We start from the raw sequence: 13,232 nt of genomic DNA, 5'->3' as shown, positions 1-13,232 counted from the left end.
TCCGAAAAAGCCTCTCTTGGCCAAGACTAGGTGTTCAATCTCCACGCAGTCAGCCTCAGAGAATCGAGATTTTGATATTGAAATGGGCCCTGTTCCAGCAGATCCCTGCGACAGGGTAACCTCCACAGCAGGGAGGATGAAATCCCCACTAGATCCACAAACCACGTCCTTCGCGGCCACGATGGAGCAATCAGAATGGCCGAAGCTCGCTCCTGTTTGATGCGTGCCACTACCCGAAGTACAAGTGGTAGAAGCGGTAACGGTGGAAAAATGTAAGATAGGCTGAACCCCCAAGGCACCGCTAAGGCATCTATAAGCTATGCCTGGGGATCCCTGGACCTCGACCCATATCGGGGTAGCTTGCAATTGAGTCTGGACGCCATGAGATCTATTTCCGGCGATCCCCACCTGAGACAAATCTCCGCAAACACTTTGCGGTGAAGAGACCATTCCCCCGGATGGAAGGATTGCCTGCTGAGAAAGTCTGCTTCCCAATTGTCCACACCTGGAATGTGAATCGCTGAGCGAGCAGCTGTGGGACTCCGCCCACTCCAAGATCTGAGACATATCCCTCATAGCTAAGGAGCTCCTCGTACCCCCCTGGTGGTTGATGTAAGCCACTGAGGTAATGTTGTCGGCCTGGAATCTGATGAAGCTGAACGACCCCACAAGAGGCCATGCCTTCAGAGCATTGTAGATTGCCCAGAGTTCCAGAATATTTATCGGAAGGAGACACGCCTCCCAGGGCCATTTTTCTTGTGCCATCCTGGAATCCCAAACAGCTTCCCATCCTGCCAGACTCGCGTCCGTGGTGACAATCTCACAGAAGGGCCTGCTACGGAAGGATCCACCACGAGAGGGAGATCTGAGTCCGAGCATCCATGGATATCTGCTGTGATAGATCTGAATGATCGCCATTCCACTGTCTCAACATGCACAATTGAAGAGGTCTGAGATGGAACCTGACGAATGGAATGACGTCTATGCTGGAAACCATGAGTCCGATCACCTCCATACACTGAGCCAACGAGGGGCTTGAGGACTGAAGGGCAAGACAAGAGGACGCAATCTTCCTGCGTCGACAGTCTGTGAAAACAATTTTCATGGACATAGAGTTTATTATTGTACCAAGGAACTTCACCCTGTTTCCGGGAATCAGGGAATTATTGCCTGAGTTGATCTTCCAACCGTGAGATTGGAGTAAAAGAAGAGCAGCCCTCGAATGATCCTCTGCGAGACTGAGTGACGGCGCCTGGACTAGGATGTCGCCCAGATAGGGAGCCACAGCAATGTCTCTTCGTGAAGACTCTCTGGGCCGTCGCCAGACCAAAAGGAAGAGCTACAAACTGTTGGTCCAGAAACGCAAATCTCAGGAACTTGAAGTGGTCCCTGTGGATTGGCACATGAAGGTAAGCGTCCTTTAAGTCTATGGTTTTCATGAACTGTCCATCTTGAACTAGGGGCAGAATAGATCTGATCGTTTCCATTTTGAACGATGGAACACTCAAACTTGTTTAAACACTTTAGGTCCAGAATCGGGCGGAACGTGCCCTTCTTTGGAGCCACAAAAAGATTTGAATAGTACTCTAGACCCCTTTCTGCTTGGGGTACTGGTACAATGACACCTAGAGAGGAGAGATCTCACACACATTCTAGAAAGGCTTCTCTCTTTTCCGGTCCTGAAGACAGTTTGATAGGAGGAATCTGCCCCTGGGCGGATGGGATCTGAACCCTATCATGTAGCCCTGGGCGACAACATCCAGAGCCCAAAGATCCTGAATGTCCTTTAACCATACTTCTGAGAGATAATCTGCCCCCTACTTGGTCCAGAGACCAGTCGGGGGCCGCCCCTTCATGCCGATTTTGTCTCTGCGGGCTTCTTGCTCTGCTTAGACTTGTTCCAAGAATGAGCCAGTTTCCAAGTTCCCTTGGACTGGTCCGCTTTCGCGGCGGGCTGCTGGCGCTGGGCCTTGTCTGCACAAAAGGGACGAAAAGTAGATCCTTTTGGCTTAGCCTTCTTATCCTGCAGTAGGAAAGCTCCCTTGCCTCCCGTAACCGTGGATATGTTCAAATCCAATCCTGGACCGAACAGAATCTTTCCTTGAAATAGCAGGGACAACAGCCTCGACTTAGAGGTCATGTCTGCAGACCAAGAATTTAGCCACAGAGCCCTGCGAGCTAAAACGGAAAAACCTGACACCTTAGCATTCAGGCAAATAATTTGCATATTGGCATCACATATGAAACAATTTTAATCTTGTCCTGTATCTCGTGATGGAAGTCTCCCCCTCGACCATTTCACACAGGGATTCAGACCAATATTTTGCAGCTCCGGCGACAGCCGCTGCAAAACAAACCCTGTGTGTTGAAACATGTTTTCCAACTTTTTATCCATGGGCTCTTTAAACGACGAACTATCCTCCAGGGGAATAGTTGAAGAAGGGGAAAAGGAAGAACCTAATCGCTCCCATTCATTCTTAATAATATTAGCCATCTTAACAGGAACCGGGACAGCCTGAGGCACCACCCTGCCCTCATATACCTTATCAAGCTTAGGAATCGCAGGTTTCTCTGGAACCTCCAGATTAGCAAGCACTTGCTTCAGCAAAAAGCGCAAATTCTCTATCCTAAACCTAAAGTCAGGCTCTACCGCGGCGGAGGTTTAGATGACACTGACTCTGACCCAGAAGGGGCCTCCTCTGAAGAGTCGGAATGGGTCTCGTCATCGTATAATGCCTCTGATATTTCCATAGGCGTAGACAACCCCTGGGCTGGGCCGGGCCGCCATGATACGCCCTACACTTGCACTTAGCAGAACATGGTAAGGCATGAATCACTTTCGATACCGCCATTTGCAGTTGATCCGCAAAATCTGACGGCCAACGAATCTCTCCCGCAGGAGTAATGGTTGGACCCTGGGGCGCTGCATGTGCAATAGGAGATGGAGGCAGGGAACGCACCTCACGCGGTGGGGACCCCTCAGAGGTGGACAGCTCAGTAGTACTAGACATCTGTTTGCTCTTAGATGTCGTAACTTTATTAAGGCATGTGGAACATAGTTAAGCAGGCTTATCTACCAGAGCGTCCGCACAATAAACACAGGAATGAAACCTAGTTCAAGAGGGCGAGCCTTCTAATGTGTCAGAGTCCTCTATAGCTTGCGCTGATATTAAGGACTAGATTAACTTAATAATTAGGCACCTTTATAACCTCCAATGACTGGGGCACTCACCACCTCCTATGACTCGGACTACAGAAACCTGTTTCGTCTCCTGCGCCGCTGATCAACAGAGGAAGATAGAAAGCCACACCTGGTCACATGGAATGCCCGGAAGGAACCACTCCTGCATATGGAGAAAACGCGCCAAAAAAGGGCCACGCCATACTCCCCCGTAAATCACCTGAAAGTTCCACACATTGCCAGAGCCTCATCTCGCACATAATGCAGCAATGACACAAACAATATCATGTACAACCCCCCCCCCCCCGTTCAATAATCCCCTTTCCAGAAATATTAAACCTAGATTCTTTAAAGATAAAAGGCGTCACACTGTGACCCTATCTTCCATGTTATCATTATGTAATAAAAATGAAACAATCTTACCAGAATCTACACCGTGGAACAGGAACACGGCCCATCAAGTGTGACAGGTAAGTAGCCTCGGTCCTGACATGTACTTGAGTGTAAAAAGCAGGCAGTGAAACTCGTCAATGCTGATTGCTTGTGGAGCTGTTAATATGAGTCGGGATGGGTTCGCAGAAAGATTCTCCCTGCATCTTCAGACTCTAAATTTCACCCAGGCTCTCACTGAGAGGCTGACAGAACTACTTAAAACTCCAGTCCCATTCCGAAGAGTACTACCCTCCATAATAGACTACTCCAATCTTCGGCACTTCTCTGACGTCCTCCTGCGACGAAACGCAAAGAATGACTGGGGGATGAGGGGAGTGGGGGAGGTATTTAAGCCTTTGGCTGGGGTGTCTTTGCCTCCTCCTAGTAGCCAGGTTCTTAATTCCCAACAGTAATAAATGAAGCCGTGGACTCTCCTCCCCTTTAGATGGAAAAGGATCCACACTGTGACCCCGTCTTCTAGCTTTTAAAAAATATGTAAAAATTGAAACTATCTTACCAGAATCCATGCTGTGGAACAGAAACACAGCCTCTGAAGTGTGACAGTCTTGTAGCATTGATCCTGACATGGACTTGAGTGAGAAAACAAGCAGGCAGTGAAACTCGTCAACACCGATTGCTTAGGAGCTGTTAGCAGGCAGTCTGGAGGGGTTCGCAGAAAGACTCTCCCTGCATCTCCAGACTCTAACTTTTGTCAATGCTCTCACTGAGAGGCTGACAAGACTACTTAAAACTCCAGTCCCATAGATACCCTTCCTAAGGAACTACTCCGAATCTGAAACTTCTCTGCCATCCTCCTATGACGAAAGGTAAAGAATAACTGGGGGATGGAGGAAGTGGGAGAGGTACTTAAGCCTTTGGCTGAGGTGTCTTTGCCTCCTCCTGGTGGCCAGGTTCAGTATTTCCCAACAGTAAGGAATGATGCCGTGGACTCTCCTTATATTAAGAGAATTTGGGTTTAGTATCCCTTTATGTGCAAGGGCAGCAAGATGATATTTCATTAGCATTGGTTAACAATCATTCTACTGACTATATGACAGCAATTACAGCAAAAGCTGAAGAACAATGTATTTCAAAACTTTAAAAAAAATTGTAGCAATGGAGCCCTCAGGCTAAATTGGTCCAGGTATCCACGAGCAACTATTAAAAAATGTTTTTCCAATCTAGTAGAGAAATCAACTATATGTTGAAAACCTTACTCATTAAATGGCAAAATAAAATAAAGATAACCCCCCAAAACTTCAGGCAATTTAAAAAGAAATTCTTCAATAAAGGTAATGTTTTAGTATGAAAAAGGATCAAGCAACCCTGAGTTCCCTCAGTGAACTGCAGGAAATACTTAGCAGCTACATACCATATTTCTAGAGCACAATCTCACATATCCTTTGAGGGACCTTCTTATGTATCATCACAAACGGTATTTAAAAAGCACCATGCCACTATTTTATACAATATGTTCTTTCACTGGTGCTGTCAAGATCACTGAATCATCCCAAGAGGAACAAAAAACTAGCCTTTAAAATAAAGCTCCTCTAACTCAATAACTAATCAACAAGACAATATATAATAGCACGTCTAGCAAACGCAGTGCCTACAGTATTTAACAACATACATAAAAATGAATTGGTAAAAATATGACGTACCTGCAACACAGTCCGAGCAGACTTTGGGTCATCAAACACATTTAGTACATAACTAGTGTACGTCTCCATATCAGCTTCCACACCTAGATCATGCAGGGCTTTCAATACTTTGATAGTACCTGCAGAAATAAAACAAGAATATAGTAATAGTGACAGTTAAAGGCTGAAAGAAACCAGTGGAAGAAGCATGTTTTATGTATGCTATTTAGTTTCATCTTACATTATACATATACTGTACATTCGGAGCATCATCTGGGGAGGCTGAAATGTAACTGCCAACAATCACAGACAACCCAAAACTCATAAGCAATTTGAACTGTAGCTAGAAAAAAAAAAATCCTTTCATTCTGTAAATTAAACAAGAACCGATATATATACACATATATACACACACACATATATATATATATATATTATATATATATATATTATATATATATATATATATATATATATATATATATATATATATATATATATATATATATATATATACACATACATACATACATACACACCACACACAGAAAACCTGGCACTCGCCAGCAGATTCACAGTAATGTTTAATAACAAAACTAGGGGAAGTCAGTTACATTTAGCGCCAAAGGATATAGCCCAGGACCACGACAAGGTCTCCCCCTTCCTGGGACCCTAAACCAGCACCCACACAATGCATACTTTCAAACAAACCAACTGGGAAGCTCCCAGGGCAGCTGCAAAGTTCCCAGCAACCCAGGCAGTTAACCCCAGAGTAGCCTGGGTGACAGGTCCACAGGGAAGCATTACAAACATTATCAACACAACACACAGAAAACCTGGCACTCGCCAGCAGATTCACAGTAATGTTTAAAAGCAAAACTTGTGTGTGTCTGTTGTGTTGATAATGTTTGTAATGCTTCCCTGCGGACCTGTCACACACATATATATATATATATATATATATATATATATACACATACACATATATATATATATATATACACACACACATCTAGTAAAAAGAAGAAAAAACAGAATTTATGCTTACCTGATAAATTACTTTCTCCAACGGTGTGTCCGGTCCACGGCGTCATCCTTACTTGTGGGAATATCTCTTCCCCAACAGGAAATGGCAAAGAGTCCCAGCAAAGCTGGCCATATAGTCCCTCCTAGGCTCCGCCCACCCCAGTCATTCGACCGACGGACAGGAGGAAAAATATAGGAGAAACCATATGGTACCGTGGTGACTGTAGTTAGAGAAAATAAATTATCAGACCTGAGTAAAAAACCAGGGCGGGCCGTGGACCGGACACACCGTTGTAGAAAGTAATTTATCAGGTAAGCATAAATTCTGTTTTCTCCAACATTGGTGTGTCCGGTCCACGGCGTCATCCTTACTTGTGGGAACCAATACCAAAGCTTTAGGACACGGATGAAGGGAGGGAGCAAATCAGGTTACCTAAACGGAAGGCACCACGGCTTGCAAAACCTTTCTCCCAAAAATAGCCTCCGAAGAAGCAAAAGTATCAAATTTGTAAAATTTGGCAAAAGTGTGCAGTGAAGACCAAGTCGCTGCCTTACATATCTGGTCAACAGAAGCCTCGTTCTTGAAGGCCCATGAAGAAGCCACAGCCCTAGTAGAATGAGCTGTGATTCTTTCAGGAGGCTGCCGTCCGGCAGTCTCGTAAGCCAATCGGATGATGCTTTTAAGCCAAAAGGAATGAGAGGTAGAAGTCGCTTTCTGACCTCTCCTTTTACCAGAATAGACGACAAACAGAGAAGATGTTTGTCTGAAATCTTTTGTAGCCTCTAAATAGAATTTTAGAGCACGGACTACATCAAAATTGTGTAACAAACGTTCCTTCTTTGAAACTGGATTAGGACACAAAGAAGGTACAACTATCTCCTGGTTAATATTTTTGTTAGAAACAACCTTTGGAAGAAAACCAGGCTTAGTACGCAAAACCACCTTATCTGCATGGAACACCAGATAGGGCGGAGAACACTGCAGAGCAGATAACTCTGAAACTCTTCTAGCAGAAGAAATAGCAACCAAAAACAAAACTTTCCAAGATAATAACTTAATATCTATGGAATGTAGAGGCTCAAACGGAACCCCTTGAAGAACTGAAAGAACTAGATTTAGACTCCAGGGAGGAGTCAAAGGTCTGTAAACAGGCTTGATCCTAACCAGAGCCTGAACAAATGCTTGAACATCTGGCACAGCTGCCAGTCGTTTGTGTAGTAAGACAGATAAAGCAAAAATCTGTCCCTTTAGAGAACTCGCAGATAATCCTTTCTCCAAACCTTCTTGCAGAAAGGAAAGAATCTTAGGAATTTTTATCTTATTCCATGGAAATCCCTTGGATTCACACCAACAGATATATCTTTTCCATATTTTATGGTAAATCTTTCTAGTTACCGGTTTTCTGGCCTGAACCAGAGTATCTATCACAGAATCTGAAAACCCACGCTTTGATAGAATCAAGCGTTCAATCTCCAAGCCGTCAGCTGGAGGGAGACCAGATTTGGATGTTCGAATGGACCCTGAACAAGAAGGTCCTGTCTCAAAGGTAGCTTCCATGGTGGAACCGATGACATATTCACCAGGTCTGCATACCAAGTCCTGCGTGGCCACGCAGGAGCTATCAAGATCACCAAGGCCCTCTCCTGGAAACACATAAGCTAGGCTGAAGGTCCAAGGTGCTACTAGTGCATCTACTAGAGTCGCCTTGGGATCCCTGGATCTGGACCCGTAGCAAGGAACCTTGAAGTTCTGACGAGACGCCATCAGATCCATGTCTGGAATGCCCCATAATTGAGTCAACTGGGCAAAGATCTCCGGGTGGAGTTCCCACTCCCCCGGATGGAATGTCTGACGACTCAGATAATCCGCTTCCCAGTTTTCCACACCTGGGATGTGGATCGCAGATAGATGGCAGGAGTGATCCTCCGCCCATTGTATTATTTTGGTCACTTCTTTCATCGCCAGGGAACTCCTTGTTCCCCCCTGATGATTGAGATACGCAACAGTCGTCATGTTGTCTGATTGGAATCTTATGAATCTGGCCTTTGCAAGCTGAGGCCAAGCCCTGAGAGCATTGAATATCGCTCTTAGTTCCAGAATGTTTATCGGGAGAAGAGACTCTTCCCGAGACCATAGTCCCTGAGCTTTCAGGGATTCCCAGACTGCGCCCCAGCCCACTAGACTGGCGTCGGTCGTGACAATGACCCACTCTGGTCTGCGGAAGCTCATTCCCTGGGATAGATGGTCCAGAGTCAGCCACCAACGGAGTGAATCTCTGGTCTTCTGATCTACTTGAATCACTGGAGACAAGTCTGTATAGTCCCCATTCCACTGTTTGAGCATGCACAGTTGTAATAGTCTTAGATGAATTTGTGCAAACGGAAATATGTCCATTGCTGCAACCATCAACCCTACTACTTCCATGCACTGAGCTATGGAAGGACGTGGAACAGAGTGAAGAACTTGACAAGTGCTTAGAAGTTTTGACTTTCTGACATCTGTCAGAAAAATCCTCATTTCTAAGGAATCTATTATTGTTCCCAAGAAGGGAACTCTTGTTGACGGAGACAGAGAACTTTTTTCTATGTTCACCTTCCATCCGTGAGATCTGAGAAAGGCCAGAACGATGTCTGTATGAGCCTTTGCTTTTGAAAGGGACGACGCTTGTATTAGAATGTCGTCCAAGTATGGTACTACTGCAATGCCCCTCGGTCTTAGAACCGCTAGAAGGGACCCGAGTACCTTTGTGAAAATCCTTGGAGCAGTGGCTAACCCGAATGGGAGGGCCACAAACTGGTAATGTTTGTCCAGAAAGGCGAACCTTAGGAATTGATGATGTTCTTTGTGGATAGGAATATGTAGGTACGCATTCCTTTAGATCCACGGTAGTCATAAATTGACCTTCCTGGATAGTGGGTAGAATCGTTCGAATGGTTTCCATCTTGAACGATGGTACCCTGAGAAATTTGTTTAGGATCTTCAAATCCAAAATTGGTCTGAAGGTTCCCTCTTTTTTGGGAACTACGAACAGATTTGAATAAAATCCCATTCCTTGTTCCTTTATTGGAACTGGGTGTATCACTCCCATCTTTAACAGGTCTTCTACACAATGTAAGAACGCCTGTCTCTTTATTTGGTTTGAGGATAAGTGAGACATGTGGAACCTTCCCCTTGGGGGTAGTTCCCTGAATTCCAGAAGATAACCCTGAGAAACTATTTCTAGTGCCCAGGGATCCTGAACATCTCTTGCCCAAGCCTGAGCAAAAAGAGAGAGTCTGCCCCCTACTAGATCCGGTCCCGGATCGGGGGCTACTCCTTCATGCTGTTTTGTTAGCAGCAGCAGGCTTCTTGGCCTGTTTACCATTGTTCCAGCCTTGCATAGGTTTCCAGGCTGGTTTGGGCTGTGAGGCATTACCCTCTTGCTTAGAGGATGCAGAATTAGAGGCCTGTCCGTTCCTGAAATTGCGAAAGGAACGAAAATTAGACTTATCCTTGGCCTTGAAAGGCCTATCTTGTGGAAGGGCGTGGCCCTTTCCCCCAGTGATGTCTGAGATAATCTCTTTCAATTCTGGTCCAAAGAGAGTTTTACCTTTGAAAGGGATGTTAAGCAATTTTGTCTTGGATGATACATCCGCTGACCAAGACTTTAGCCAAAGCGCTCTGCGCGCCACAATTGCAAACCCTGAATTTTTCGCCGCTAATCTAGCTAATTGCAAAGCAGCATCTAAAATAAAAGAGTTAGCCAACTTAAGTGCGTGAACTCTGTCCATAACCTCCTCTTATGGAGTCTCTCTACTGAGCGACTTTTCTAGTTCCTCGAACCAGAACCACGCTGCTGTAGTGACAGGAACAATGCACGAAATGGGTTGTAGAAGGTAACCTTGCTGTACAAAAATCTTTTTAAGCAAACCTTCCAATTTTTTATCCATAGGATCTTTGAAAGCACAACTATCCTCGATAGGAATAGTAGTGCGCTTGTTTAGAGTAGAAACTGCCCCCTCGACCTTAGGGACTGTCTGCCATAAGTCCTTTCTGAGGTCGACCATAGGAAATAATTTCTTAAATATAGGGGGGGGGGGGGGGGGGGACAAAAGGTATGCCGGGCTTCTCCCACTCCTTATTCACTATGTCCGCCACCCGCTTGGGTATAGGAAAAGCGTCAGGGTGCACCGGAACCTCTAGAAACTTGTCCATCTTGCATAATTTCTCTGGAATGACCAAGTTGTCACAATCATCCAGAGTAGATAACACCTCCTTAAGCAGTGCGCGGAGATGTTCTAATTTAAATTTAAATGTCACAACATCAGGTTCAGCTTGTTGAGAAATTTTTCCTGAATCTGAAATTTCCCCATCTGACAAAACCTCCCTCATGGCCACTTCAGATTGGTGTGAGGGTATGACAGAACAATTATCATCAGCGCCCTCCTGCTCTTCAGTGTTTAAAACAGAGCAATCGCGCTTTCTCTGATATGCAGGCGTTTTGGATAAAATATTTGCTATGGAGTTATCCATTACAGCCGTCAATTGTTGCATGGTAATAAGCATTGGCGCGCTAGAAGTACTAGGGGCCTCCTGCGTGGGCAAAACTGGTGTAGACACAGTAGGAGATGATGTAGTATGTCTACTCCCCTCATCTGAGGAATTATCTTGGGCTATTTCATTATCTGTGGCAGTACTGTCCTTACTTTGTTTGGACGCTATGGCACAATTATCACACAATTTTGAATGGGGAGACACATTGGCTTTCATACATATAGAACATAGCTTATCCGGAGGCACAGACATGTTAAACAGGCTTAAACTTGTCAATAAAGCACAAAAACCGTTATAAAACAAAACCGTTACTGACTCTTTAAATTTTAAACAGAGCACACTTTATTACTGAATATGTGAAAAAGTATGAAGGAATTGTTCAAAATTTAGCAAAATTTCACCACAGTGTCTTAAAGCATTAAAAGTATTGCATACCAATTTTCAGAGCTTTAACCCTTAAAATAACGGAACCGGAGCCGTTTACAAATTTAACCCCTATACAGTCCCAGCTACAGCCTTTGCTGTGACCTAACCAAGCCCAGAGGGGAATACGATACCAAATGACGCCTTCTAGAAACTTTTCCAACTACTTTCAGGTCCTCACACATGCATCTGCATGTCTTGCTCTCAAAAACAACTGCGCAGTAATGGCGCGAAAATGAGGCTCAGCCTACTACTGGGAAGGCCCTCCCTGACTGGAAAAGGTGTCTAACATAGTGCCTGACGTTAAAAAACGTTCCCCGAGTTTATAAGTGTGAATTATAAGCATAAACATGTATAAAATGTCCAAATAAAGCAATCGATTTAGCCCATAAAAGTGTCTACCAGTTTTATAGCCCATATTAAGCCCTTTATTCTGTTTGAGACAAAGAAAATGGCTTACCGGTCCCCATGAGGGGAAATGACAGCCTTCCAGCATTACACAGTCTTGTTAGAAATATGGCTAGTCATACCTTAAGCAGAAAAGTCTGCTAACTGTTTCCCCCAACTGAAGTTACTTCATCTCAACAGTCCTATGTGGAAACAGCAATCGATTTTAGTTACTGTCTGCTAAAATCATCTTCCTCTCACAAACAGAAATCTTCATCCTTTTCTGTTTCAGAGTAAATAGTACATACCAGCACTATTTTAAAATAACAAACTCTTGATAGTAGAATAAAAAAACTACATTTAAACACCACATACTCTTAACCATCTCCGTGGAGATGTTGCCTGTGCAACAGCAAAGAGAATGACTGGGGTGGGCGGAGCCTAGGAGGGACTATATGGCCAGCTTTGCTGGGACTCTTTGCCATTTCCTGTTGGGGAAGAGATATTCCCACAAGTAAGGATGACGCCGTGGACCGGACACACCAATGTTGGAGAAATGGCACGTGGTAGTGACATTATTAAAGACCGGGAATTCAGTACTCTTTTACAAAATACAAAGACACTTGTATGGGATAAAATATCAAATTTTATGTAGTAAATTGCACACTCACCCTACTAGGGGTCTGAGCTAACACACAGCGCAAGATTAGACAATAAGGAAGTGTCAAAATTATACCATAAACTCAAACATAAGATAGAAAAAATAATAAATATAATACCTCATGTGAAAACATTCAAACACCAAAATAGACAATAGGACCGGCCCTATGACAATCCAGACTATACAGTGTTAAACAGCAAAGGCTGTAAAAAGTAAGTACCCAGTGTAGGAGCATGCAAGTGAGAATATCGTTTCTCAAGTAAGTATTCAGACCATATCGGTTTTAGTGAAAACTGAACTTATTTTAAACATGATTAACAAATCTCACTTGTTATATCATACCTAGATAGATACTACTATAGAAACAGGTTATATGGAACTAGAGCGTATACAGCATATACAACATAACATGTATGCATGGATATAGGTATGCAAGAGCGGATACATCACATAGCGTTACTTGTTAATTATTGCAACATTGTTAGAGCCAAGTGCAGTCTCTGCTATGAGCAGGTGAAGCGTGTTATAAGGCAGTCTTTGTTAGTATGCACATATGCAGATATCAGCTGTAGTTGTTATAGAAGCTGGAAAGCAGGCAAGTATTGCAGCAGATGATATGCATAAAAACAGAATTTATGCTTACCTGATAAATTTCTTTCTCCAACGGTGTGTCCGGTCCACGGCGTCATCCTTACTTGTGGGAATATTCTCTTCCCCAACAGGAAATGGCAAAGAGCACAGCAAAAGCTGCCCATATAGCCCTTCCTCAGGCTCGCCCCCCAGTCATTCGACCGACGGTTAGGAGAAAAAAAGGAGAAACTATAGGGTGCCGTGGTGACTGTAGTGTATAGAGAAAGAAATTTTTCAAACCTGATTAAAAAACCAGGGCGGGCCGTGGACCGGACACACCGTTTGAGATAGAAATTTATCAGGTAAGCATAAATTCTG

General features: G+C 44.2%; 1 protein-coding gene across 1 annotated transcript in view; it reads right to left on the bottom strand.

The window, feature by feature from the left end:
- LRPPRC (leucine rich pentatricopeptide repeat containing) overlaps window positions 1-13,232 on the bottom strand; it is a gene marked incomplete in the record, with an annotated part of 877,407 nt that overhangs the window by 661,817 nt on the left and 202,358 nt on the right. Inside the window, 1 exon segment of the mRNA XM_053712282.1 lies at window positions 5,275-5,393. Coding sequence (XP_053568257.1) covers window positions 5,275-5,393 — 119 coding nt within the window.

This window comes from Bombina bombina, chromosome 4 (assembly GCF_027579735.1).
Source record: "Bombina bombina isolate aBomBom1 chromosome 4, aBomBom1.pri, whole genome shotgun sequence".
Lineage (NCBI taxonomy): Eukaryota > Metazoa > Chordata > Amphibia > Anura > Bombinatoridae > Bombina > Bombina bombina.
The sequence above is the reverse complement of the archived record's forward strand: the minus strand, read 5'-3'. Positions and strand labels throughout refer to the sequence as shown.